Source organism: Oryzias latipes, chromosome 6 (assembly GCF_053564925.1).
Source record: "Oryzias latipes strain Hd-rR chromosome 6, Olatipes_Hd-rR_3.1".
Lineage (NCBI taxonomy): Eukaryota > Metazoa > Chordata > Actinopteri > Beloniformes > Adrianichthyidae > Oryzias > Oryzias latipes.
In genome coordinates this window covers 19614647-19638471 of record NC_136242.1, presented here as the reverse complement: position 1 = coordinate 19638471, position 23825 = coordinate 19614647, and the positions used below count along the sequence as shown (strand labels likewise).

At 40.5% G+C, this 23825-nt stretch overlaps 2 protein-coding genes and 1 pseudogene across 6 annotated transcripts in view; 2 read left to right on the top strand and 1 right to left on the bottom strand.

The window, feature by feature from the left end:
- The first annotated feature begins 692 nt into the window (after positions 1-692).
- Positions 693-5526, top strand: LOC105354221 (sodium/potassium/calcium exchanger 2-like; annotated as a pseudogene). The gene is made up of 3 exons (XR_013656412.1): positions 693-1014; positions 1307-2212; positions 4470-5526. The product of XR_013656412.1 is annotated as a sodium/potassium/calcium exchanger 2-like (transcript).
- Positions 5527-11918: 6392 nt separating this feature from the next.
- LOC101172077 (sodium/potassium/calcium exchanger 1-like) lies at positions 11919-21741 on the top strand. Of its 3 annotated transcripts, none has more exons than XM_011476092.4 (10): positions 11919-12040; positions 12329-13561; positions 14350-14409; positions 14676-14784; positions 16633-16713; positions 17665-17753; positions 17941-18201; positions 18278-18367; positions 18502-18668; positions 19295-21741. In XM_011476092.4, exons 2-10 carry the CDS (start codon positions 12491-12493, stop codon positions 19542-19544), a joined length of 2178 nt encoding a protein of 725 aa, XP_011474394.1. In that variant the 5' UTR covers positions 11919-12040; positions 12329-12490; the 3' UTR covers positions 19545-21741. The 3 variants fall into 3 exon arrangements, with proteins under 3 accessions (XP_011474394.1, XP_078804840.1, XP_020559695.1); XM_078948714.1 differs by having other exon boundaries at positions 11928-12040; positions 16633-16707; XM_020704036.3 differs by lacking the exon at positions 16633-16713 and having other exon boundaries at positions 11929-12040.
- The window catches only part of dennd4a (DENN/MADD domain containing 4A), a 26291-nt gene continuing 22810 nt past the window's right edge, over positions 20345-23825 (bottom strand). For both annotated transcript variants that reach the window (XM_023955784.2, XM_023955783.2), the window contains one exon: positions 20345-22637. In XM_023955784.2, the coding sequence (XP_023811552.1) occupies positions 22501-22637 (137 nt within the window). In that variant the 3' untranslated portion in view covers positions 20345-22500. The remainder of the gene's footprint in view (positions 22638-23825) is intronic.

Sequence of the window (23825 nt, the reverse complement as noted above, 5' to 3'; positions counted from 1 at the left end):
GCCGTTCAGATACTAAGTGACCTGCGATGAGGCACCAGCCCGCTGAGCCTCACCTTGGATTGCGCAATACCTATGCAGTCAGACGGTACTGCTGTCTCTCTGTATGTCGGTTCAATCACTTGTACTATATGAGCTGAGTTTAAATAATTTAGCAGATGTATATGATGCACAGTGCTTGTTTTTATAAATAACTGTATGTGAGGGACGTGTTTCTTGTGCTGAGCGCTAAACGACGGCGAAAAAGCCGCTGGGTGAGGCCAGACATTCTCGTGCCTCATGTTGCAGTTCTCGTGCCTCATGTTAGGGGGCGCCGGTGAGCCCTGAGATTATGACGCTAAAAATACTAGAAGAAGTGATAGCAAGCGGCAAGTCATTTTCTTCAGAAGGAGCGGCGTATGGACTTTATTTACAACTAAAGGTAAGACGATAATAACGTTTGTGCTTTTTTCTATGCTGCAGTTTGTATATGAAAAAAAACATGTTGAAATTATATTTTAAACAAAACGTTAACTGTTGTCAATCAAATGGTGAATAAGTTACTCAGTTATTTATACTCATGGTTCATATGTTTGTAAATCTGACTGATGACGTCAGTGCCTCACCAGCCATTAACCTCACCGCACGTCACTGATAAATACATACAAAATTTGTCAGGGAACAACAATATATCTATAGCAGCGCCTTTTTCTAGGTTTTGATTGTAGTTGTGAAAATTAGATGAGAGAGTTTTGCTGAAGTTGGCTTCCCAGTCAATTTTTGATTCACCGGACACATTTTTAGATAGATATTTCATCGGTACTGAAGTTCTTAGTTTAAAACTGACTTCATCGTAGATATCTGACCAGATAGGCTATCTAAAAGAACCGGTTTAAACAAAACTTTTCTTCAGTTGATTACAAGTTTAGCGCGCTACATCGCCCCCGACTCATTTTGAATGCCGCCCTCCTACGTCATTGCTTTGACAAAAGGAATCCTCCAAACAGTAACTTTACCTCTACTTCCGCGCTGGTTTACGTAAGTCCCTCAGTTTTATTCTTCAATTATTTAGAATCTTGTTTTATATTTATTTATTTCATGTAAAGTTTGACTTAATGCTTGTATATCTTACATGGTGTAACGAGTTTTCTTGGTTGAATATTTGAGGGCAAAATCATGTTGTTGACATATTTAAGGAGAAATATGACAGTAGTGCCTTTTGATTTTCTTTTCAAATTTCCCCTTAGCCTGAACTATAAAGTCTGTTAAACCGTTACAAACATGTATTCACCTAATAACATACTTTTTTCCTTTCTTTTTATGTTTTCAGAACAGAAAAGATGTCGGTCAGATGTCTGTTTATCGTGTCTGGGGTTTTACTCTGGACCCTTGTCCGTCTGACCATGAGCATCCAGCTGGATTATCTTTTCCCAGAGACTCAGGATGGAGATTTTGGCAAAACCTTCAAAAGAGAGATGGAGGAGGAGATGACTTTTGACTCAGAGTCCACAGATCATGCATATCTTAGGACCCGAGGTGGACATGGCAAAAGTTCTGCTTCTGCATCTCCAGGCATTCATGATGCAAACCTCCAGAACTTTCACACAAAGCTGCCGGATGATTCCAGTACTATGACCGCTCCCACAGTTTCCCCAGATGACGTTCCACATTACAATAGATACCCTGCAGATTTATTTTCTGTTGAACAGCGCAGAAAGGGATGGGTATAATGTACATGTTTGTGTCACTTATAATCATCTGTGATGGGTTCTTTGTTCCTGCCGTTGGTCTAATTATGGAGAAGTTGGCCGTCTCTGATGATGTAGTTGGAGCCACCTTCATGGCTGCTGGAAGATCCTTTCCCAGTGTTCTTTTTAGTCTAGTAACAGTCTTCTTCACAGACAGCAGAGTTAGCTTGGGGGGAGTCTTCGCTTCAGGAGTTTACAGAATTGTGTTTGTGACAGGAATGTGTGCTGGGTTGTCTCCGACAGTTCTTCATCTGAGCTGGTGGCCACTTTTCAGGGACTTGTCATTCTACCTGCTTTACCTCATTTTAGTCGGGCTCTTTTTCTTGGACAATGCTATAAGGTGGTGGGAGAGCGGGGCTCTGGTGGCAGGGTATATTCTGTATGTCACCTTCATGAAGTTTAACACTCAGGCAGAGATGGTGTTCAAGTCTATCCTCCGCAAACTGAAGCCCGTTCAGACAGACAATTCAGCTGAAGCCTCCCCTAAGGTGAGCAGGAATCACCCCTTTAGGGATTTTTGTGCCTTTTAACCCTTGTGCTATCTTAGATGACCCCACCCTTCCATTGACATGTTATTCCTACCATGACAAAAGTGGACAAAGGTGGATAAAGGTGGAAAAATTTCATGTAATCCATGGACACCAGTGAAGATCACAAATCATTGAAGAAAAACGGTTCAGCGCACTGTCTAGTGGGTCTAGATGACCCAACTCCCAATGGTAAAGTGCCTAGGATAGCACAAGGGTTAATCTAAAATGTCCCATTGATTTATGATCAAAACTCTTTAAAATTTCTCAGGATCTTTTTTTAGAGGGAAATGTGTGGAACTGGCTGAACAAACAATAATCCAACACGTTAATTGAAGGGCTGGTGCATGGGGGCTCAGTGGTCAGCGCTCTTGCCTCTTGCCTGGTCCAGTCTGGTCCAGACCTTTCTGTGTGGAGTTTGCGTGTTCTTCCAGTGCATGCGGGGGCTGTCTCCAGGGACTCTAGGTTCCTCCAACAGTCCAAAAACATGCTTCATTGGTTGATTGATGACTCTACATCCATGGTCTCAGGCGGTTGAGCAGGTCGCCCAAAGATCGAAGGGTCGGCTGTTTGATCCCTGTTCCCCCAGCCAACTGTTGCTGTGTCGTTGGGCAAGGCACTTCCCCCTCCTTGTGCAGGAATGTCCCGGTGATGGTCAGAGGTGCCGTAGGTGCGTACTGGCAGCCATACCTCTGTCAGTCTGCCCCAGGGCAGCTGTGACTACATCAGTAGTGACCATCACCAAGTGTGAATGAATAATGAACACCTTGTAAGCGCTTTGAGCATCCATTATTATTATTATTATTATTATTGTTGTGTCTAGGAGTGACTGTGAGTGTGTGTGATTGTGTGGCCCTGCAACAGCCTGCCTGGTGACTGGTCTATGGTTTGCCCGACCTGCCCACAACAGTAGCTGGGTTAGGCTCTGGCAGTCCTGTGACTCAGAAAGGGGTAAAACGGGTTAAAAAAAAAAGGATGAATTGAAATTATGGGAGGACAACAAAGAAAGAACAGAATGAAAAAGAAGAAAAATACTACTGCAGTTCTGTCATCAGCAGAAGTGTGTTTCTAGCATTTTTAAATACCCTCTCTGATCATCTTTTGATCTATTTTCAAAGCATTCCCAGTGGTCGTTAATTCTGATTAGCCAAAATCAGAAATCTGTGTTATTCTTGGACATAGTTTCTGCAGAGCGGCAGTTGCTCATTAGAAGTTTGCCACTTGCGTTTTGGGCAGGACCACTGGCGTTGATCAGGGAGCTTGTGGCCCCGCCCAGTATTTTTTTTAACTGCATTTTTACATCTGCTCCTGTTTTAAAATAATTTAAATAAAGAAATACTAAGAAATGCAATTGTGAGCTTAATTTCTTTGAATTTGTCCTCCATCAGAAAAATGCTACAAGAACATTTTAAAAACACCAACAACATTTTTCATGAAAGTGGGTCTCAGGTTTTTAAGGACATTTTAATAAAGAATTAATAGACTTGTAAATGCACACATGAAATGTCTGTAAACAAAGTGAAAATCAAATTTTTGTTATATTTATATAGCAAATCAACATAAAACAAACGGAAAAACAAACTGACTATTTTTAAGTTCCAATATTAATACAAACACAATGAAAGGCAGTAAAAATGTCAAAAATCACTATAAAGAAAAGGTACAGTATTTTCTAAAGTAAAAAAAAAAAGAACAATATTATACAATAATGTCATGTTATTACAGAATGACACGTTTAAGTAGTTCAACCTTTTCAGGAAAAAAAAGGCTTTTCTCTTTGTCTTAACTATGATTTCCTACTTTTATTGATTAAAATACAATCTGTGTGACCTAAAAACTTTAGCATTGTCGACCAAAATTGGATTTAAAATAAAAAAAAATCCATGTTTATTTGAATTGTAAATCAAACCTGTGATACAAATCCAAAATAGATGAAAGTTTTTGGACTAAAGCTGCTGTTACCTCACCTTGCTGGCATGTTTTATAACCTCAATTTCAAGATACAATGTACAATTGAAAACCTCACAAATACTAAGAGAATTTTAGCACTTCAGACTAATATTGATTTGAATAATTCTCTTTTTGCACAGTAAACATGTAAGATAAAAAAAAAGTAAAAGAAAAGAGTAAAATCTTTAGGGTATGATCAGTTTCTTTGAAGATTGTAAAGGTGTCTTTATAGCGTTGACAATTTTATTGGATTTTGATTCTCTTTTAGGTAAATGCAGATGTGCTTCTGGGAGAAGATGGTCCAGAAGCATCCCGCTCCTTGCAGTGGTCTGACACAATCAATCAATCAATCAATCAATTTATTATTTGTATAGCACTTATAAAAGCCAAGGCAACCAAAGTGCTTAACATAAAATCAACTAAAATCACAAACAATACGATGCAATAAAGAAACAATAGGAATAAAACAATAAAATCAATTGAACAATTAAAGCAATAAAACAATAAAAGAATAAGATTAATAAAATGAACAATGAACAAGCTGGCCCACTAGATATGCTCACTGGAGTTAAAAGCCTGAGTAAAAAGATGTGTTTTTAAAAGAGTCTTAAAATTACTGACAGTTCTGGCAGACCTCACAGAAAAAGGGAGAGCATTCCAGAGTTTAGGACCTGCAACTGAAAAGGCTCTGTCTCCCCGAGTCACAAGCCGAGTCCTGGGAACCGCTAAAAGCATTTGATCTTCAGACCTAAGGACTCGACAAGGACGATAAACATGCAGAAGCTCAGAAAGATACTGAGGTGCCAGACCATTCAGACATTTAAAAACCAAAAGCAAAATCTTAAAAGTAATTCTAAAAGACACAGGCAGCCAATGAAGTGAGCGTAATATCGGTGTTATATGCTCACACCGTCTGGTCCCCGTTAACAGGCGGGCCGCTGAATTTTGAACCAGCTGGAGGCGGCGGAGCAGAGACTGATCTATACCACTGTACAGAGAGTTACAGTAGTCCAGTCTGGAAAAGATCAAAGCATGAATCACTTGTTGCAAAGCGTGAGGAGGAAGATATGGCTTGACTTTGCTAATTAGCCTCAAGTGATAAAAACTAGACTGGACTACAACACTGACCTGCCTGTCAAATTTAAAATGTCTGTCAAGGTTTACCCCAAGATCTCTAATGAATGGAGCATCTGAAGGGTCCAGGGGGCCAACAGCACTACAGCAGCCTGTCAGCAGGTCAGTCTTTCCAAAGACAAACACCTCTGTCTTGTTTTCATTTAGACAGAGGAAGTTAAGCTCCATCCAAGACTTGATGTCTGCTAAGCAGTTCTGCAATCTGTCGAGAACATCCGCTCCTCCAGATTTTAGGGGAAGATAGATCTGGATGTCATCTGCGTAGCAGTGGAATGACACGTTATATTTCCTAAAAATGGACCCCAGTGGCAGCAGATAAAGTGAGAATAAAAGTGGGCCTAAAACTGAGCCCTGGGGTACACCATATTTGAGCGGAGCCTCTGAAGAAGAGCACTGTCCTAGTTGGACAGAAAAACTCCTGCCACATAAATATGAACTGAACCAACTGAGTGCTGTGCCCTTCACACCGACAGAGTGCTCCAGTCGGGATAATAAAACACTGTGATCCACTGTGTCGAAAGCAGCAGAGAGATCTAAAAGAATTAAAACAGTGGAGGCCCCAGAATCAGCAGCTAGAAGCAGGTCGTTACACACCCTGAGGAGAGCCGTTTCAGTGCTGTGGCAGGATTTAAAACCTGACTGAAACTTCTCGAAGATATCATAATTTGTTAGATGCTCCTGCAGTTGTAGATAAACCACCTTCTCTAAAATTTTTGAAAGAAAAGACAACTTGGAGATCGGCCTAAAGTTTGATAGAACATTGGGATCCAAGTTGTGCTTTTTCAAAAGGGGGTGCACAACAGCATGTTTAAAAGCAGCTGGCACACACCCCGAGACAAGAGAGGAGTTAAGGAGACCAACTATCCAGGGGCCAATGGTATCAAAGACCTCCTTCAGGAGTCTGGCCCGCTTACACCGGGTGGACACCCGGTGTAAGCGGGCCATCTACCTCTTCCTGTTGCAGATCAAGCTGCCACTGTGGCTCACCATTCCCGATGTCCGAACCCGGGTAAGACTTGCATGTGAACTGTCCTCAAAGTGCAATTTTGGGCTTTTATTGGCATGTTCCTGTGATTCTTTTAAAGAAATATAGAAGATGCGGTGACCTTCCTGGTTTCCATTATTTGGATTTGTGTTTTCTCCTATTTCACACATTGGTGGACCTATCAGGTTAGATATTTCTTGCAACAAAGTCTGTCACAAAAAAAATACTGAATCCTATAATTTAAAGTTGAACTGAAAACTGGTTCCTTTTTGTAGATTGGAGAAACTGCAGAAGGCTTGCAATTTATGGGGATTTTGATCTTGATTATATGCAGCCCTGACCTTATTACCAGTGTAATTGTGACTCGCAAAGGCCTGGGGAACATGGCTGTATCCAGCAGTATAGGCAGTAGCATCTTCAGCATGACTGTGAGGTGAGCGTTCGCTGAACTTCTAAAACAAAAAGCACCGGAGGACATAAACGTGAAACCTCCAACATTTCCTCTTTTTTGTTTGTTCATTCCTGAAGTCTCCCGCTGCCAATGCTGCTGTACTCCTTGAGCCACGGTTTTGCTCCTGCAGGTGTCAGCTCCAAAGGGATCTTTTGCAGCATGATGCTACTCGTCCTCATGCTCGTCTTGGCCATCGTCTCCATTATATCCTGCAAGTGGAAGATGAATAAAGCTTTGGGTGCCAGCTTGGTCCTGCTTTACATCATTTTTGTGGTCACAAGCATTCTTTTCGTCCTTGGCATCATTGTCTGTCCCTTATTCTAGATGAGAGGAATTCAACTTTTGCTTTAGCAAAAAAAGTTCCTGTTATTCTGATATTTGATACCTTATTTTAATGCACACAAGGACATTTTTGGTCAGTTTACACCTTAGATTTATTAACAAAAGTTGCTTTTTCTTGTGTAAGAGTTTGTACAAGTATACCACACCTCCCTCTATTTATTACAGATATTGCACACTCTAGTCTTTTGATGTAGAGTTTTAAGTGATCTTTTAATAATGATTATGCTATTTTTGGCCTATATATATGTATACATATATATATGTATATAAAAATAAAAACGCCCCTCTCACCCTCCGCGGGTGGTTTCTCCTCCAAGCTCGGGTCCTCTACCAGAGGCCTGGGAGCTTGAGGGTCCTGCGCAGTATCTTAGCTGTTCCTAGCACTGCGCTTTTCTGGACTGAGAGGTCTGATGTCTTTCCAGGTATCTGCTGTAGCCACTCCTCCAGCTTGGGGGTTACTGCCCCAAGTGTCCCAATTACTACAGGCACCACTGTCACCTTCACTTTCCAGGTTTTCTCCAGTTCTTCTCTGAGTCCCTGGTATTTCTCCAGTTTCTCATGTTCCTTCTTCCTGATGTTCCCATCGCTTGGCACTGCCACATCCACCACAACGGCTTTCCTCTGTTCTTTATCCACCACTACAATGTCTGGTTGGTTCGACATTACCATCCTATCAGTCTGGATCTGGAAGTCCCACAGGATCTTTGCCCTCTCATTCTCTACCACCTTCGGAGGTGTTTCCCATTTTGACCTTGGGGTTTCCAGTCCATATTCTGCACACATGTTCCTGTATATTATTCCAGCCACTTGATTGTGGCGCTCCATGTATGCTTTACCTGCCAGCATCTTACATCCTGCAGTTATGTGCTGGATTGTTTCAGGCGCCTCTTTGCACAGCCTACACCTTGGGTCTTGTCTGGTGTGGTAGATCTGAGCCTCTATCGCTCTGGTGCTCAGGGCTTGTTCCTGAGCTGCCAGGATGAGCGCTTCAGTGCTGTCCTGTAGGCCAGCCCTTTCTAGCCATTGGTAGGACTTCTTGATATCAGCCACTTCAGTTATGGTCCGGTGGTACATCCCATGCAGGGGTTTGTCTTCCCATGAGGATCTGTCCTCCAGCACTGTATCCTCTGCTCTCCATTGCCTGAGGCATTCACTGAGCACACTGTCAGTTGGGGCCTTGAGCTTGATGTACTCATGCATCTTGGATGTTTCATCCTGGATAGTGGCTTCTACGCTCACTAGTCCTCGGCCTCCTTCCTTGCGGCTCGCATACAGTCTCAGGGTGCTGGATTTGGGGTGGAACCCTCCATGCATGGTGAGGAGCTTTCGTGTTTTAACATCCGTGGTCTGTATCTCTTCCTTTGGCCATCTTATTATTCCTGCAGGGTATCTGATAACTGGCAGTGCGTAGCTGTTTATTGCCCGGGCCTTATTTTTGCCATTGAGCTGGCTTCTCAGGACTTGCCTCACTCGTTGTAGGTATTTAGCTGTTGCAGCTTTCCTTGTTGCCTGCTCAAGGTTGCCATTTGCCTGTGGAATTCCAAGGTACTTGTAGCTGTCCTCAATGTCTGCTATTGTTCCTTCTGGGAGTGAGACCCCTCCTGTGTGGACTACCTTGCCTCTTTTTGTCACCATCCGGCTGCATTTCTCGAGCCCGAATGACATCCCAATGTCAGTACTGTAGATCCTGGTGGTGTGGATCAGGGAGTCAATGTCACGCTCGCTCTTTGTATATAGCTTGATGTCATCCATGTAGAGGAGGTGACTGATGTTGGCCCCATTTCTGAGTCGGTATCCATAGCCAGTCTTGTTGATTATTTGGCTGAGGGGGTTCAGACCTATGCAGAACAGCAGTGGGGACAGAGCATCACCTTGGTATATCCCACATTTGATGGACACTTGTGCAAGTGGCTTCCCATTGGCTTCAAGGGTGGTTTTCCACAGCTTCATTGAGTTTCCTATGAAGGCTCTTAGAGTCCTGTTGATGTTGTACAGCTCCAAGCATTCAGTGATCCATGTGTGTGGCATTGAGTCATAGGCCTTCTTGTAATCAATCCAGGCTGTGCACAGGTTGGTGTGTCGTGACTTGCAGTCTTGAGCGACTGTTCTGTCAACCAGGAGTTGGTGTTTGGCTCCTCTGGAGTCTCTACCAATGCCCTTCTGTGTGTTGCTCATGAATTGATCCATGTGCCTATTTATCTTAGTTGCAATGATGCCAGACATGAGCTTCCATGTTGTGGAGAGACAGGTTATTGGCCGGTAGTTGGATGGGACTGCACCCTTTAAGGGATCCTTCTGGATCAGGATTGTTCGCCCTTCCGTTAGCCATTCGGGGTGAGTCCCATCTCTTAGCAGCTGGTTCATTTGTGCTGCCAGGCGCTCGTGGAGTGCGGTAAGCTTCTTTAGCCAGTAGGCATGTATCATGTCAGGGCCTGGTGCTGTCCAGTTCTTCATACCTGAGACTCTTTCTTGGATGTCTGCCACTGTGATGGTTACTGGATTCTGTTCAGGGAGGTTGCTATGTTCTTTTCTCAGAGAGACCAGCCACTGGGCATTGCTGTTATGTGCTGTCTCTTTCTCCCATATACTTTTCCAGTACTGTTCAGTTTCCAGCCTTGGGGGGTCTGCTCGGCTGTTTTGACCCTGCCACTGAGCGTACACTTTTGCAGGTTGAGTTGCGAAGAGCCTGTTTATTCGTCTGGCTTCATTGTCTCTTGTGTACCTCTTTAGGCGGCTGCTCAAGGCTAGGAGCCTTTGTTTGGCAGTTTCCAGTGCTTCAGGTATGGGCATCTGGCTGTATCTCTTAGGTACTTGCTTTCTCATTGTACCTCTTTGAGCCTCTGTCAGCCTACTCACATCCTTCCGAGTTGCCTTGATTTTAGCCTCTAACCGTTGCTTCCATGGTGGGTACTGTTTTCTTCCATGGTTGCTCTTATAGCCAAGCATCTCAAGGATCACTGTTGCTGAAGTGTAAACCAGTTCATTGGTTTCTGTGATGGTTGTGGTAGGAATTGCCCTCAATGCTTCATTCACAGTTTCCAGTAGACTTTCAGGCGGTACATCACTTAACCGTTGTAGCTGGTGTCGGGGTTGCCTAGTCTTCATTGTAGACATGATCTTGTCTTTCAGGTCACTTGCTGCCTCGCTCAGCGGAATTGTGGTTGTTGGGGCTGTGTACCCAATCTCAGGGTGGGAGTGTGGTATAACCTCCTCTCTGACCTGTTCTGGCTCTCCTGTGGCATTGTATTGTATCGCTTCAATCTCAAGTTGTGATAGGAGTTGCCGTTTGTGGATGTTAGTACGCTGGGCTACCAGTTGTTTGGCAGTTAGCCTTGATTGTGGGTTTCGAAGCATCCATTCTTTCCACATTCTCTGCATGTAACCCCTCTGGGTGGGATTACTCGAGTAGTAGCATTCTAACAGAACCTTGTTTTCACATCTAGTCCATTTCCGTCTTGTTCCAGTAGCCCACTTTCCATCAGGGTGCTCTGGTCCCCCAGCACCTGACGCAGACCTTGTTTGGCCGGGCGACGTCTTAGCCGGCATGACATGTGGTTCATTGTCTCTCATGTTGTGAGGTAGGCATCAGCGTTAAGGGTCTTGCCCAAGGACCCTCACTGGGTGATGTTAATTGCCCGTCATTGTTATGGTAATTGCCTCATTTCCATGGTAATTGCCCCATTTCCGTTGCCATTTTTTCCATTACCATTAATTGTTCATTCCGCCCTGGGAATCGAACCCGGGTTTCCTGCATGACAGTCCTGCACCTTACCAACCGAGCTACCCAGCCGGTACATATATATATATATATATATATATTTAAAACCTGAGTTGTGAGCGGGACCGTTGACGAAGAGCAACCCCGCCCCCCCTTCTCTTAGTTTGTGTGCTCCTGATTTACAATTTGAATAAAGAAATTCTTAGAAAAGCCATTTTGAGCTTAATTTTCTTAACATATGTCCTCCATCATCAATAAGACTCTACAAGAAAATAATAAAAGCACAATTTTCACTGGGGTTGGTCTTTTAGTATAATGTAAACAAATACAGGACTGTATTTTAAACCAGATTATTCTTGTTTTTGTACTGTTTAATACTCATGTCTGTGTAATATTTACTGTTTATTAACCTCTGAGGAATATTTCATTCACTTGTACTCCTGCTTAGGCTCTCCACAATAAACAATCTTTTGATATTTTATTATTTTGTCCCTTTCTTAATGTTTTACTTTAAACGAGAAAGTTCTTTTTCATATAAACACTTAATTCGTTTGAAACCCGGAATTTAGGGGAAAAAAGAGACTTTCACTAAAACTGGAAAATGTGGCTTTAAAAAACACAGCGGATTTTGCTCGTTTGCAGGTGTCAGGTCTCATGACAAGTGCTGTCATGCTGCACGCGTGTGATAGAGTAGTCCTGGCGTTTTACTCATGCTCCCTCATTTACTTTGCAGTTTAGTTTTAAAACTAGTTTGGGAAAATTGACCTCTGGATAATCCTGAGTGACACATATGACGATGTGTTTCATCTGTTCTTATAAAAATGAAGCTTTTTTATTTGCCAAAATAAAAAAAATATGCTTGAACATAATATTTAACTGATTGAATCAGTATAAGTATTGTAAAATATTATTTTCAAGCCTAAACAAGAGTTTTATGTTTTGAGTTGTAAAAGCAAGGAGGACAACAGCTTAAAAAGGAAAATAAATGTTTTGACTGTATCGTGTTTGTCATTACTAAGGTATGCTAACAAAGTGAGAGTGAGACAATGTACCTAATCCTCTTAGACAACTTCAGGTGTTAAGTATTATGCTGATCCATTGTGAAGACTCGTTCTGTGTCCTACATAACCGTCTGGTCATCGAACATACTTTTTCATTATACCTTTGGACATCTCAACACTGAAGATTTTGCAAGAAATAAATACAATGGTAGGTTTGTATTTCAAAAAAATGACTTGTTCTGTTGTCTTTGCATTTGATGAATTGAGTTCTTAACATGGTTCGATATGTTAATGTTATTGAAAGTTCAGTGTTTAATGTTTTCCGCCCTGATATTATCTTTGTCTCTGGTGTTTTCATGATCATGTTGACAGAAAAGCAGCACATTGAAAAGCTTTAACACCTTATAACTGAAAAACGACTGAACATTTTTGATTTTTGTATCAAGTCAAATGACACTGCATCACTTTTTCTGTTTTTTTCTTTAATTTGCCTCAGGAGGGATTTTCCAAATGTTTCATGACATGAATAATGCCATTGAGGTTTTGAAATCCGTTACCCAATGGTCTCCTGCAAGGGAGCGAGCTCGACTCCGTCAAAGCCTGTTTATGCTGCATAACAATTCCACGTAGCCATCGGGAACTCAGCTTGGGAGGAAAAATGCATTATACAAGAAGGAAGAGACTGCAGATGAGCCGGGTCCTGTTTCTCCTCTCGGGAGTGTTCCTCTGCACCCTGTACCAGCTGACCATCAGTGCCCAGCTGTATGAGCCTTTTCCACAGCCTCAGGTTGGCGTGAACATGGAAGGTTCGGCAGAGGGTGTTCAGGAGGCAACATTAAAGCCAGAGGTGCAGACAAGGCCTCCCACCCCACATGGGTTAGAGCCCACAGATGAAACGACAACAGAGATGGACGTGGCATCCCAGACACAGAGAGATATGGACATGGACACATACGTTGTTACCACAGAAACAGCTACGGAGTCAGAAGCATCCACCCCAACAGAATCACCTGCTCTGCCAACAACAAACCGGACTATGGTGAACTGCATCTATGTGGCCCCTGAACCTCCAGCAGAGACGCCTCCCCAAGTTCCAGCTCCTGTTACCACAATTCCTCCAGTTTTGCCTGGAGAAGCTCATGTAAAGGGTGACTACCCAGAAGACATCTTCTCAATTGAAGACCGCAGAAGAGGATGGGTGATCCTCCACATCTTGGGGATGGTGTACATGTTTGTGTCTCTTGCAATCGTCTGTGATGAGTTCTTTGTGCCTGCACTCGGTGTGATCACTTACAAATTAGAAATCTCTGATGACGTAGCAGGAGCCACGTTTATGGCTGCCGGAGGCTCTGCCCCAGAGCTTTTCACCTCTTTGATAGGGGTCTTCATCGCACACAGCAACGTGGGTATCGGCACCATAGTTGGTTCGGCAGTTTTTAACATTTTGTTCGTGATTGGAATGTGCGCCTTGTTTTCCCGAGAGGTGCTTCACCTCACCTGGTGGCCACTTTTTAGAGATGTATCATTCTACATACTTGACCTCATCTTACTGATAATTTTCTTCTTGGATAACGTCATACTGTGGTGGGAGAGCATGATGCTGGTGGCCTGTTACTCTCTCTATGTGGTATTTATGAAGTATAATGTACAACTGGAACGGGCTTTCAAGACTCAACTCCACAAACACAAGATCATTGTGAAAGTTATTGCAGTGGAAGAACCAGAAAAGGTAAGCAGGCCTGATGGCTCACGTTGAGGTTTCTTTTTTCAACTGAATAAAATACTTTGCTGTAGAGTTCAATTTTTACAACATTTAAGGTATCTTTTTCATCACTATTTTAATTTATGCAACAGACTTTTTATTGTCTAGTTTATTCTACATGACAGGTCCTGATACCACCATGCCTGGTACCTGATACCTTTAAAACTCTCAGATTTTGCATGACCTGTGTTTTCATCCATCAATGTATCTTCTGGACCTCTGAATCCCTTATGGGTCAGAGGTTGCTGGAGCGTCTCCCAGCTACTGTTGAGTGAAGGCAGTTTACACCCTAGACAGTTTGCCAGTCAGTTGCAGGTGTTGTGTTAATAAGTGTTTTGCTAAATTTCTTACTCTACCCACAAATATATTACAAAGTTGCTTTGTAAGTGTGAGCAGACCCCTTGGAAAACCGGTTTCCATAAAAGGTTTTCAGAAGACTACAGCTCTCTTCTCATTATTTTGCTCATTGTTGTATTTGACTAATTTCTTCACTTAGAGGAAAGTTAAGTCAATTTTCAAAATTTAACATTTATCTTTTAAAGGTGTAAAGACGATCCAATCACCTTCATAGAATCCCATTATGCCAAAAAACAATGGAAACACTTTTGTTAATATGTAATCAGGACATGACCCTAACATGACAAATATACAACAACAGCAAATGAGCTTGTTTTTCAACTTGACAAAAAGGACATAACTTTTGTCCAGAGTTATCAACTAATACTCATCACTGAACAAAAAATTGTTGTACACAGACAAATGGGAACGTTGAAGAGAATACCCCTCCTGCTCCAGAGGACAAGAATCGGTTAAAGGTAATAATGGAACCAAGTTACCAATTTCCTGTAAAAGAACAGTCGTCTTTTTGTTGTTTTGTCTCCAAATGTTTGGAATTTGTTCATGCTGGGTCCTGACTTGTGTGTCTGCAGTGAGAGCCATGATAGAAGTTCTGGCTCATGCTCAGTCGTCTTTTGAGAAAAACATCCTGTCATCCACAATGAAGTGATTGTCTCTGCAGTGTTTTTGTCTGTGCATAATATAGCTGTCATGACCTTAGCTATATATTTTTTCCTCCCTCCAGTTGAAGCCGTCCCTTCAGCGAGGGGGGAGTTCAGCTTCTTTGCACAACAGCACCATGAGAAATACCATATTCCAACTGATGATTCATACACTGGATCCCCTGGGAAACGGTGAGCATAAATTTCTTGAAAACAACTTTTATAGTTTCCTTCATCCTCTCAATGTAGAATGGATTAGCTTGTGTCCTGTGGGAAGGCATCACTAAGTCCAGATTGATACTAAGTAGATAAATACCCCTCCTCCCCTAGACTAGTGAAGAGTTCATTTGTAGGCTAATGTAACAAAAGACATGCAATCATACAGTCAACCCAGAAAGTTTCAAAATTCTATTATGTGATTTAAAATCCTTTTGGAGCTGGCCAATTTTCTTCTATTTTGAAAATATTTTATGAAACGAACAAATGATTAAGCATTTGTTAATCATTGTTAAGCAGATGATTGAGGTGGACAAAAGACGTCTTCCAGTTTCATGACCTTTAATTTCACTTTCAAGCATCCTTTCATTAAAGCTGTTACTCCACAATAAACTGTACACAATAATCAGCTTCTGAATGAGCCCATCCAATCTGGATCAAGGCTACAATCACTCACTTCATGCTCTCACAGAAAATCTTCTCACGTGGAACCAAAAAAACGTGAGATGAATCAGTGGCTTGACTTGATGTTACTTATCTTCATCTGCACCTCGAGAGGAGGTGATTTTATTTAATTAAAGAAATAAAGAATCCTACATTGCAATGAATCAGATTTCAGTCTTTTATCTATTTTTAAATTTATCATGGAAGCTAGCTAAAAATCTGCCAAGTTTACATCAAACACAGTCTGCAAAACGATACCCTTTAAAGACCCACTCCAAATAAAAGCATGATTTTGGGGTTTTTAACGTGCTCTTGTAGCATTCTTATGATGATGGGCGACATATATAAAGAAAATCAATATTAAAATTGCATTTTGGAACAGTTTTTTATTCTGAATGTTGTGATCAGGAGCAGCTGCTGGAGAAACCGGTATCAGTGACGTACGTGTTACAGTTGGCGGGCCTCAAGCTCACTGCCCCGCTCTATTCCGATGCATCCACTTGTACATGACTAGATCCATGTACATTTTCATTTCCTCCTTTGAGCTGGCATCTAGCTCAAAACTGTACACTTGCTGGCCATTTTTGTTACACTAAAAAGGTTAGGTTGGGATTGTGAGGGGCTGTAAGCCTGCGGGAGAGAGTGTAAACATAGGGATGATGGGAAAGGAGGGGAGGCTCATCAACAGTTCCGTCCACTACCCCGAAGTACATTTCTGATGAAGTCCTGCCACCTTTGAGAAACGATGTCCTAGAAAACAATAATGTTTTTTCAAATTTGGCAAAAAACAGCATAATCAAAAATACAGCACCACTAACGCTGTGATCAAAAGATGACTGGAAAGGGCTCTAAAAAGATTTCATTGATTCAGCTTTGTCTCCTCGTAGAGTTCCTTTCTTTTTGACACTAATGGCACAACTCCATTTTATCTTAAAAACATTTTTCTCCTGTTGCCACACAAAAAGATTACTTGAATGGGACATGGATCCTTAAAGTTGAAATTTCTGTTTGTCTGGGACCATTTAAGGTAACAAAATAAATCCTTTCAGGGAGACTTATTATTTACTCAACAATCTTGAACATATAACTGTGTTGTGCTATTTCTAGTTTCAAAAATCTCTATGCAAAAATGTTGTTTTACGCTAATTTTTTCTTTTAACTGAAAAGGACTTTTAGATATATTGACATTTTCTTTCTTGCCAATGTCATTTTTGTATCAAACTTGTGACTGAAAGTTGCTACAACTTTCTCTTTAGACACCAGTAACTGCTGTTTTTGAATATCTGCTCCCTCATCCGTTTTTTGGTGTAATTCTGTTGGCCTCTGTCATTGTTGTGGATTAGTAACTATTACAGATGCCAGTGTATGCTTGTGTTTTAGGAAAATTTAAGGAAAAGGCTGAGATTCTGACAAGCGTGGCTAGACGGAAATCTGAGCCCAAAACTCAGGACAAAGGTGAAGGTAACCAGCAGGACTTTAACTATCCGTCACCTTTCATTTGATTTTGCAGTCCGACTCAGATTTAAACCACAGTAGTTTACATTTCAAACTTGATAACTTGGTAAAAATAATAGATTTAAAAAAAGTGTATGAGATTCATATCTGACTGGTTTCTGTCTGTACCACACCAAAATAATGACTATCTTTTATGAAAATCTTTAATCTTGGTTGCATGTCTGAAATTGATGACTTATTCTTTTCCTATTCATTTTTTATGTTATTCAATTTTTTTTAAACTATTGTCAATCTGAGCAGTTGTGAGCTGCAATGAACATCTCACAGATTCTCATAAACACAGATTACAGAAGATGTAATGATCACAAATATCTGACTTTCTTTGTAAATGCTAAACCTGTGAAAAACAAAACAAAACACAACAATTTTATTGGTTTGATGATAGAAGGCAAAATATTGAGGAAAGCGATGCCTGTAAGGATTTAGCACTGCTATCTTATACTAAAATTTTTTTTCCAAAAAATGACTTGTTGGAGTCTTAATACTTGATTTTATTTATTAAATTTAGTCCAGTTTAACATTTGTGATCTACCTTGTCAAAGTATGGTAATAAATGTTGGATTAAGATTAGACATGTCTGCCTCTGGGCTTTTTTTAAGATAAATAAACTGGGATAGGCCCAACTAAACAGGGAATTCCATCTAGATAGCTTCCCTTTAACAAAGTAGATTCAGAGATTACCACAGGAAAAGAATCAGTACAAATTTTAAATGTCATATGACTGTTTTGTTGAATACTGCAAGCAATGTGGGAAAAATAACTGACCTTTTTACTTTGTTGTAAAAAGAATATACTGATAAATTATTCACTGACTACTGTGTTGATAGGGAACTATTTTTTGAACCACTAAATTCAACAGAAAAGACATGATGAAAAAGTTAGGGATTTCTCTTACAGACAATCAGAAGAAAACAGACCAGACCAAAGAACAAGAGGCTGCTCCAACCACAGACAAAGAGAAGAAGGAGCAGCAAGATGACAAGAAGGTACTCCGCACCCATGTGCTGATGGCTTTCAAAAAGCCCAGAAGTCAGTCTTTGATACCTGTCTATGTAAGAGTCAATTAACAACGCTGCAACTCTTCAAACAGAAGTGTTTTACTAATTTAGCTGTTCGATGCATCATGTTTGTGCACTTCCACCGTCATCAGTCAAGGAGACGTCTTCATTTCAGGATGATGTGCCAGCAGAGCAGAGGGAGTCTGGGGGCTCAGAAGAATCAGGCAGCGATGAGGAGGATGAAGAGGACGACAGCGACGAGTCTAGTGAAGAGGAGGAGGATGATGATGAGAAGGATGAGGGAGAAGAAGAGGAAAAAGAAGATGAGCCCCTGTCGTTGCAGTGGCCTGACACGCCTAGTAAACAAGCTACCTACCTCTTCTTGTTGCCCATTGTCTTCCCTCTGTGGCTAACTGTTCCTGATGTTCGCAGAGAGGTATGAGGCAGACATCAGCTTTAAAACAAAAACTCTTTTAGTCTAATACCTGATCACGTCTTACTTTAATCCACAGAAATCTAGGAAATTCTTTGCAATCACCTTCCTGGGCTCCATCATGTGGATTGCTATTTTTTCATACCTTATGGTGTGGTGGGCTCATCAGGTCAGTCACAATTAGGCTACAAGTCACTAAAAACATGATTCAATAGGCTGTTTTCCTATGAAATTACTCTAAGACTAACTGTGGAGTCCATTAAAGTTTTTGCAGCTTCTACATATATTGCTTTATCTTTATAGGTTGGAGAGACCATTGGGATCTCTGAGGAGATTATGGGGCTTACAATCCTGGCTGCAGGGACATCCATCCCTGATCTCATTACCAGTGTGATTGTAGCTCGCAAAGGCCTTGGGGACATGGCAGTGTCCAGCTCAGTGGGCAGCAACATCTTTGACATCACTGTGGGGTGAGCGTTTGTAACTTGATTCATCAGGACCATTGACTGTCCATAAGAAACTGGACGGCGTCGCCCATAAAAAATTGCTTAATTCAGGCTCCAACAAAAACCTTCAATCGCTATTTTTTTGCAATGTGGAGGTTGCACTGTTTGGAGCCACACATCATCAGTTAGCAGCGATAGATCTGCATCGATCTTGGTCAGTGTTTCTACAGCCAATCAGGATTAAGCTTGTAGGAGGTCCACACTCTTACCACTTGAAACAGACTCTGGAGAATCTGTAAATCAAACGTTTCGAAAGTTAAATGAAGTTAAACGTGGGGGCCTGCAGGAACAACATACTTTTATTGAGGAATCTGATTGGCCAGTTTAGAACTTCCTAGCAAGAATATGTTAGGAAAAGGTAGCAGAGCAAGAATGGTTATTCTGACAAATAGAATGACTTACTGATAGCTGTTTACATCTCAATACAAGTATATGGAATTGTGCTTCTTCTACTTCCTGTTTTGAATGTATGGAGGGAGGGGCCAGTCAGTCCAGTTCTCATATACAGTCAATGGTTAGGTAAATAGAGTGTTTATAATACCATCTGACTTATTACCTTTTTTTTCTCTTACCGTTGTCTCATTCAAAAGTCTTCCAGTCCCCTGGCTGCTGTACGCGTCCATCCATGGTTTTGGTCCAGTGGCTGTTAGCAGCAATGGACTCTTCTGTGCCATTGTGCTGCTCTTCATCATGCTGCTCTTCGTCATAATCTCCATTGCAGTCTGTAACTGGAGGATGAATAAGGTGCTGGGATTCACTATGTTTCTCTTGTACTTCTTTTTCCTGGTGGTCAGCGTTTTGCTGGAGGATCGAGTCATTATCTGCCCTGTTTCCATCTGAAAAAGGAAGCTGAAACCTTCTCTAAAGCAGACTTTTTCTCTGGTTTTGAACTGAAGCAGGACCCCTCATCTGCAGTAACTTAAGGATCTCATGACTGTGGACCTTGAAACAGTGAAAAGTGTATTGGTACATGATTCTCATTTAATTCCAATTTTTGACATTGAAGTATTTAAAAAAGTATTATAAAGTATTAAACTTGAACAACCCTACAAAGGCTGCAATAATTCACCCTTCCTTCTAATTTCAGCAGTTTTAAGAGGTGATTAAATGTTGACACGTGTTTACATTTTTATATGAGTGATTCTTTGTGAAGATCGAAGTAAGATATACATTTAATGGGGTATCTCCTAGGATTTATAGTCTGTTTAGACAACTTCTCAAAGAACAGTAAATGTTTCATTTTTCAAATATTTCAAGACATTGAACTTTGCTGTTTCACAAGACTGAATAGAAACTATTCAAGCTGCTTTGCATCATTGCCAGTGACATTTTCTATGTCAGCAGAAATAGAAAACGCAGCAACATTTTCTAAAACCAGAAAGGTTTTCAGAATAAAGGCAGCTTTTACATTTCTTTTTCTTTCAATAGTTAAAACACCTAAAACAAAAAAAAACACGAAATATGGACTTTCCTTTTACAAAATACTGTCCATATAAGTAAAATATGCAAACATGTGCACAACCTTTTAGCAATGTAGGGCCCTGATTTCCATTTTGTTTAGTATATATTCCTAAATAGCTGTCTTTTATAGTTTCTAAATCAAAAAGCTCATTTTGGAATAAAGAGACTTAAACTCCATAGAAGTTCGTGTATTTATTCACAAACGAGGAAAAATTGTACATCCAGATAGGGGAAGAATTTAGATTTATTTTTTTATGTAAAAACCATACAAATTGATATTTGTGTTACAAATGATAAATAACACTTTAGAAACCTTGTATATAATTGAGAAGTAGTGAGACAGTAAACAAACACATAGCAATGTTTTGGTCATTAGTAGTTCACAGACACTTGGTTACAAGGTGTTGGAATGCAATACAAGGGATTGTGATATCCTGTACAGGAAAAGCACATAATCCATAGATTTTTTTATATATACACACATATATATATATATATATATACATATATGTTATTGAATGGCAAAAGACAACATTGAGAAAGTGACTAAACCTATTGTTTAAAGTGTTTTCGGGGCAGGAGAAAGCTTTTATCTTTACACTCACTGGCTTCTTTATTGGATACATGACATTTTTTATTCAAACATCCAAAATCTTGAACAATAACAGAATGAGGCAGAAAAATACTTTTTAAAAAGAAATTCTGAATATTTAAGAAACTTGCTGGAATTGACAGACATCAGTATCAGACTTATCTAAATAAAAGCCAAAGGACAGAAAAATTCAATTAATTGTTAACAAAACATCATTTCTAATTGATACCAAGACAGTCATTGACGATGACAAAAAAGGAAACAGTAATTTGAATATTTAACTTCAGTGAAAACAATGTATTTCTCAGCATGATGAGATCCAGTCTGTCCTGCATCAAAGATCCAGGCTTGTGGCAGTAGTACTGTGATAGGAGATATTTTCTTGGCATTTTAATCCTAAAACCAACAGATCCCCCTTTAAACACTTTAGTCTGCATAATTAAGGCAGTTTAAATGAGAAAAGGAGGTCTGACCCAGTGCAAACAAGGTGTACCTAACAAATTGGCAGATAAAAGTGCATTTCATGTTTTAATAACAGTGCAACAAAACTCTCTGCACTGTGATTTGTTCGAAGAAACAGTCATTAAGAACAAGGGTTTTAAGCACAAAATGTTTTTTCCGCTCTGTATGTCACATTAAAACATTAAGTTGTCTAAAAATCTAAAGCCGACTTTTACATCAAACAGTTGGGACCAAAAAGAGAATGTACAAAACACAACAGCCAAATACCCTGTACATATTTAGAGACCTGTGACTCTGTCATTTAAACCCAGTCTCCAACAAAAAAAAAATGAATTAAATCAAAGGAGACTTTTATTTGTTCACTTTTAGTTTGATTGTACTTGTTTTAATGAAATTCTAAATCATGACTTAAAAAAATCCATTGTAAAAAAAAGTTACATTAATCAAAAGTTGTGATGAGAGCTTTTTTTCCCCTTTTGTTGACATTGTAAAAAGAAATAAAAAGGATAAAATGTGTGCAAACATTATTTGGACGTTTCCTTCCTGTTTCAGAAGATTATCTTGTGTTGATATGATGCTACAGTGCAGTTAAAGATTTTCAGATATGCAAAAACTGCTGCTAAGTCAGGGTTTCTTTTTGTTTATAGATGACTGTGAGTGTAATTTGAAGTCTTACTGAAGCTCTTTCAAGCGTTACATAAACTGTGACTTTGTGGCTTTGGTTGATGGACCATTATGTTATGCAACTGAAAAAAAAGAGGTCATCTTGTCAAAGTGCTTTGTAAAAAAAATGGACATCAACTAGAGAGTATACATTACATACACGCACCCACCCACACACAAATACACAAAGTCCCCCTCCCCTCCCACACACACACACACACACACACACACACACAACAGTCAGAACAAGGCCACCTAGACCTCAGAGGAATTTGGACGATGTCATCTCACACTCACTTTACGTAACCATTCACAGCTGTTAACAGAAAAAAAAGGCATAAAATAGTCTGTATAATAACTGTATAAACATTTTACTACAAGTATATTGAAAATATGGACAAATTTCAAATAATTTACTAACGAGGCCCGTCCCTTCATACCTCTCAGCTCTGACAGAAAGACGCTTGTGGCTGTTGTTTCAGGTGAACAAAAATGATCCATTGTGCTTTTAACAGCTCCGTGTCCGAGTCCAGCGAGCTGGTCCTGAGTCTGAAGAGCAGTCTGTAACATCAGCAGCAGTGATTGTAGTAGCAGGAGAACATTTATGGGGAAAGAAATTTAGAGACCAGGCTCCCCAAAGGTCCTCCTGCACTCCATGACCCCCGCTCCAGGGGTCCGATCACAGTTATGCGTCAGTTTCACCTGGCTGGGGGTGAGGCGGTCGTAAGCCAACCTGTACTCCCGGTCAAAAGCATCTGCAAAAAGAGAAACAAACAAAAAAAATCGTATATAAAGATGAGGGCCGGCGTGGATCCATTGTGGTGGGAGTTGAACGTTGCAGGTTTGTGCCTTTTAATGTCAACAGAAGTTCATCACTCAGTGAGTTAACGTTTAGCTTGGAAAGGAATGAATAAACTTTCTTGATATAGCACTTTACAATGCCACTGTGGCAAAAAAGTGCTTTGTGTAATAAAAATAGATAATAAATTGATAAATAAACAATTAGAAACATTGTAACAATAAGGTCATAAAATGACATAAAAGGCAAATAAAAAATAAGACAGAACAATAGATATAGATTTAGAAGAGATATTATTACATGTTTGGAAGGTGGCAACAATAATTTGTATGGTCATCCCAATGTTTATTTTGTGATCTGGGTGCATTAAGCACATACTGGTTGGCAAACTTTGGAACTCCACAGAATAGCAGTGAACAAGTAAAAAAAAGAATTAAGTATTAGCTGGAATAAGAACATTAAAAACTTTAAAGACAACAAGTAAAAACTCAACTCTAAAGTAACATGGAGCCAGTGAACTGAACTGGAGTGATGTGCACTCGTCTGATGCCCCGGTTTAAAATGGTGCTGCTGCATTCTGGACTAGCTTCAGGCGGTTAAGTGTGACATTAAAGTACAGAGCAGTGGCAAAACCAGGGCATGGAGTGCTGTTTCATGATCATTGCAACCCAGGGAAGGTTTAGATTTAGCAATAAAGGTGGAAGTCATAAAACCTCATTTTGACAACAATATCAACATGTTTCATTAAAACCGCTGCCTAATGGTCCCAGTCAGCTGTGGAGGTGTCACTTTCTGTTCATAATGACCACTTTTTTAGCAGATGAGTGCACTGACATCTCACATTTTTAACTTGTTTGACCTGCTGGGGTGAACCAGGTGCTCCATCATGACAAACAGCCAGCCTGCTCCCCCTGTTAATAGGGGGTTGACATCTACTGTTAAGTCTCATTATTTTACTATTCTAAACAACTGTCACAAAACAGGCAGACGGTTGGCTCCAATTGCAGCAGGTTTATAAGCTCAGCTAAAAGTCCACAAAGCCAAAATAGGGTCAGGCAGGCAGTAATCAACAACGAGCACGGGAGCACCAGACAAACAACGAGAACAGTAAGGACCCAGACGAGAGTCGAGTCGGGGCGGGGCA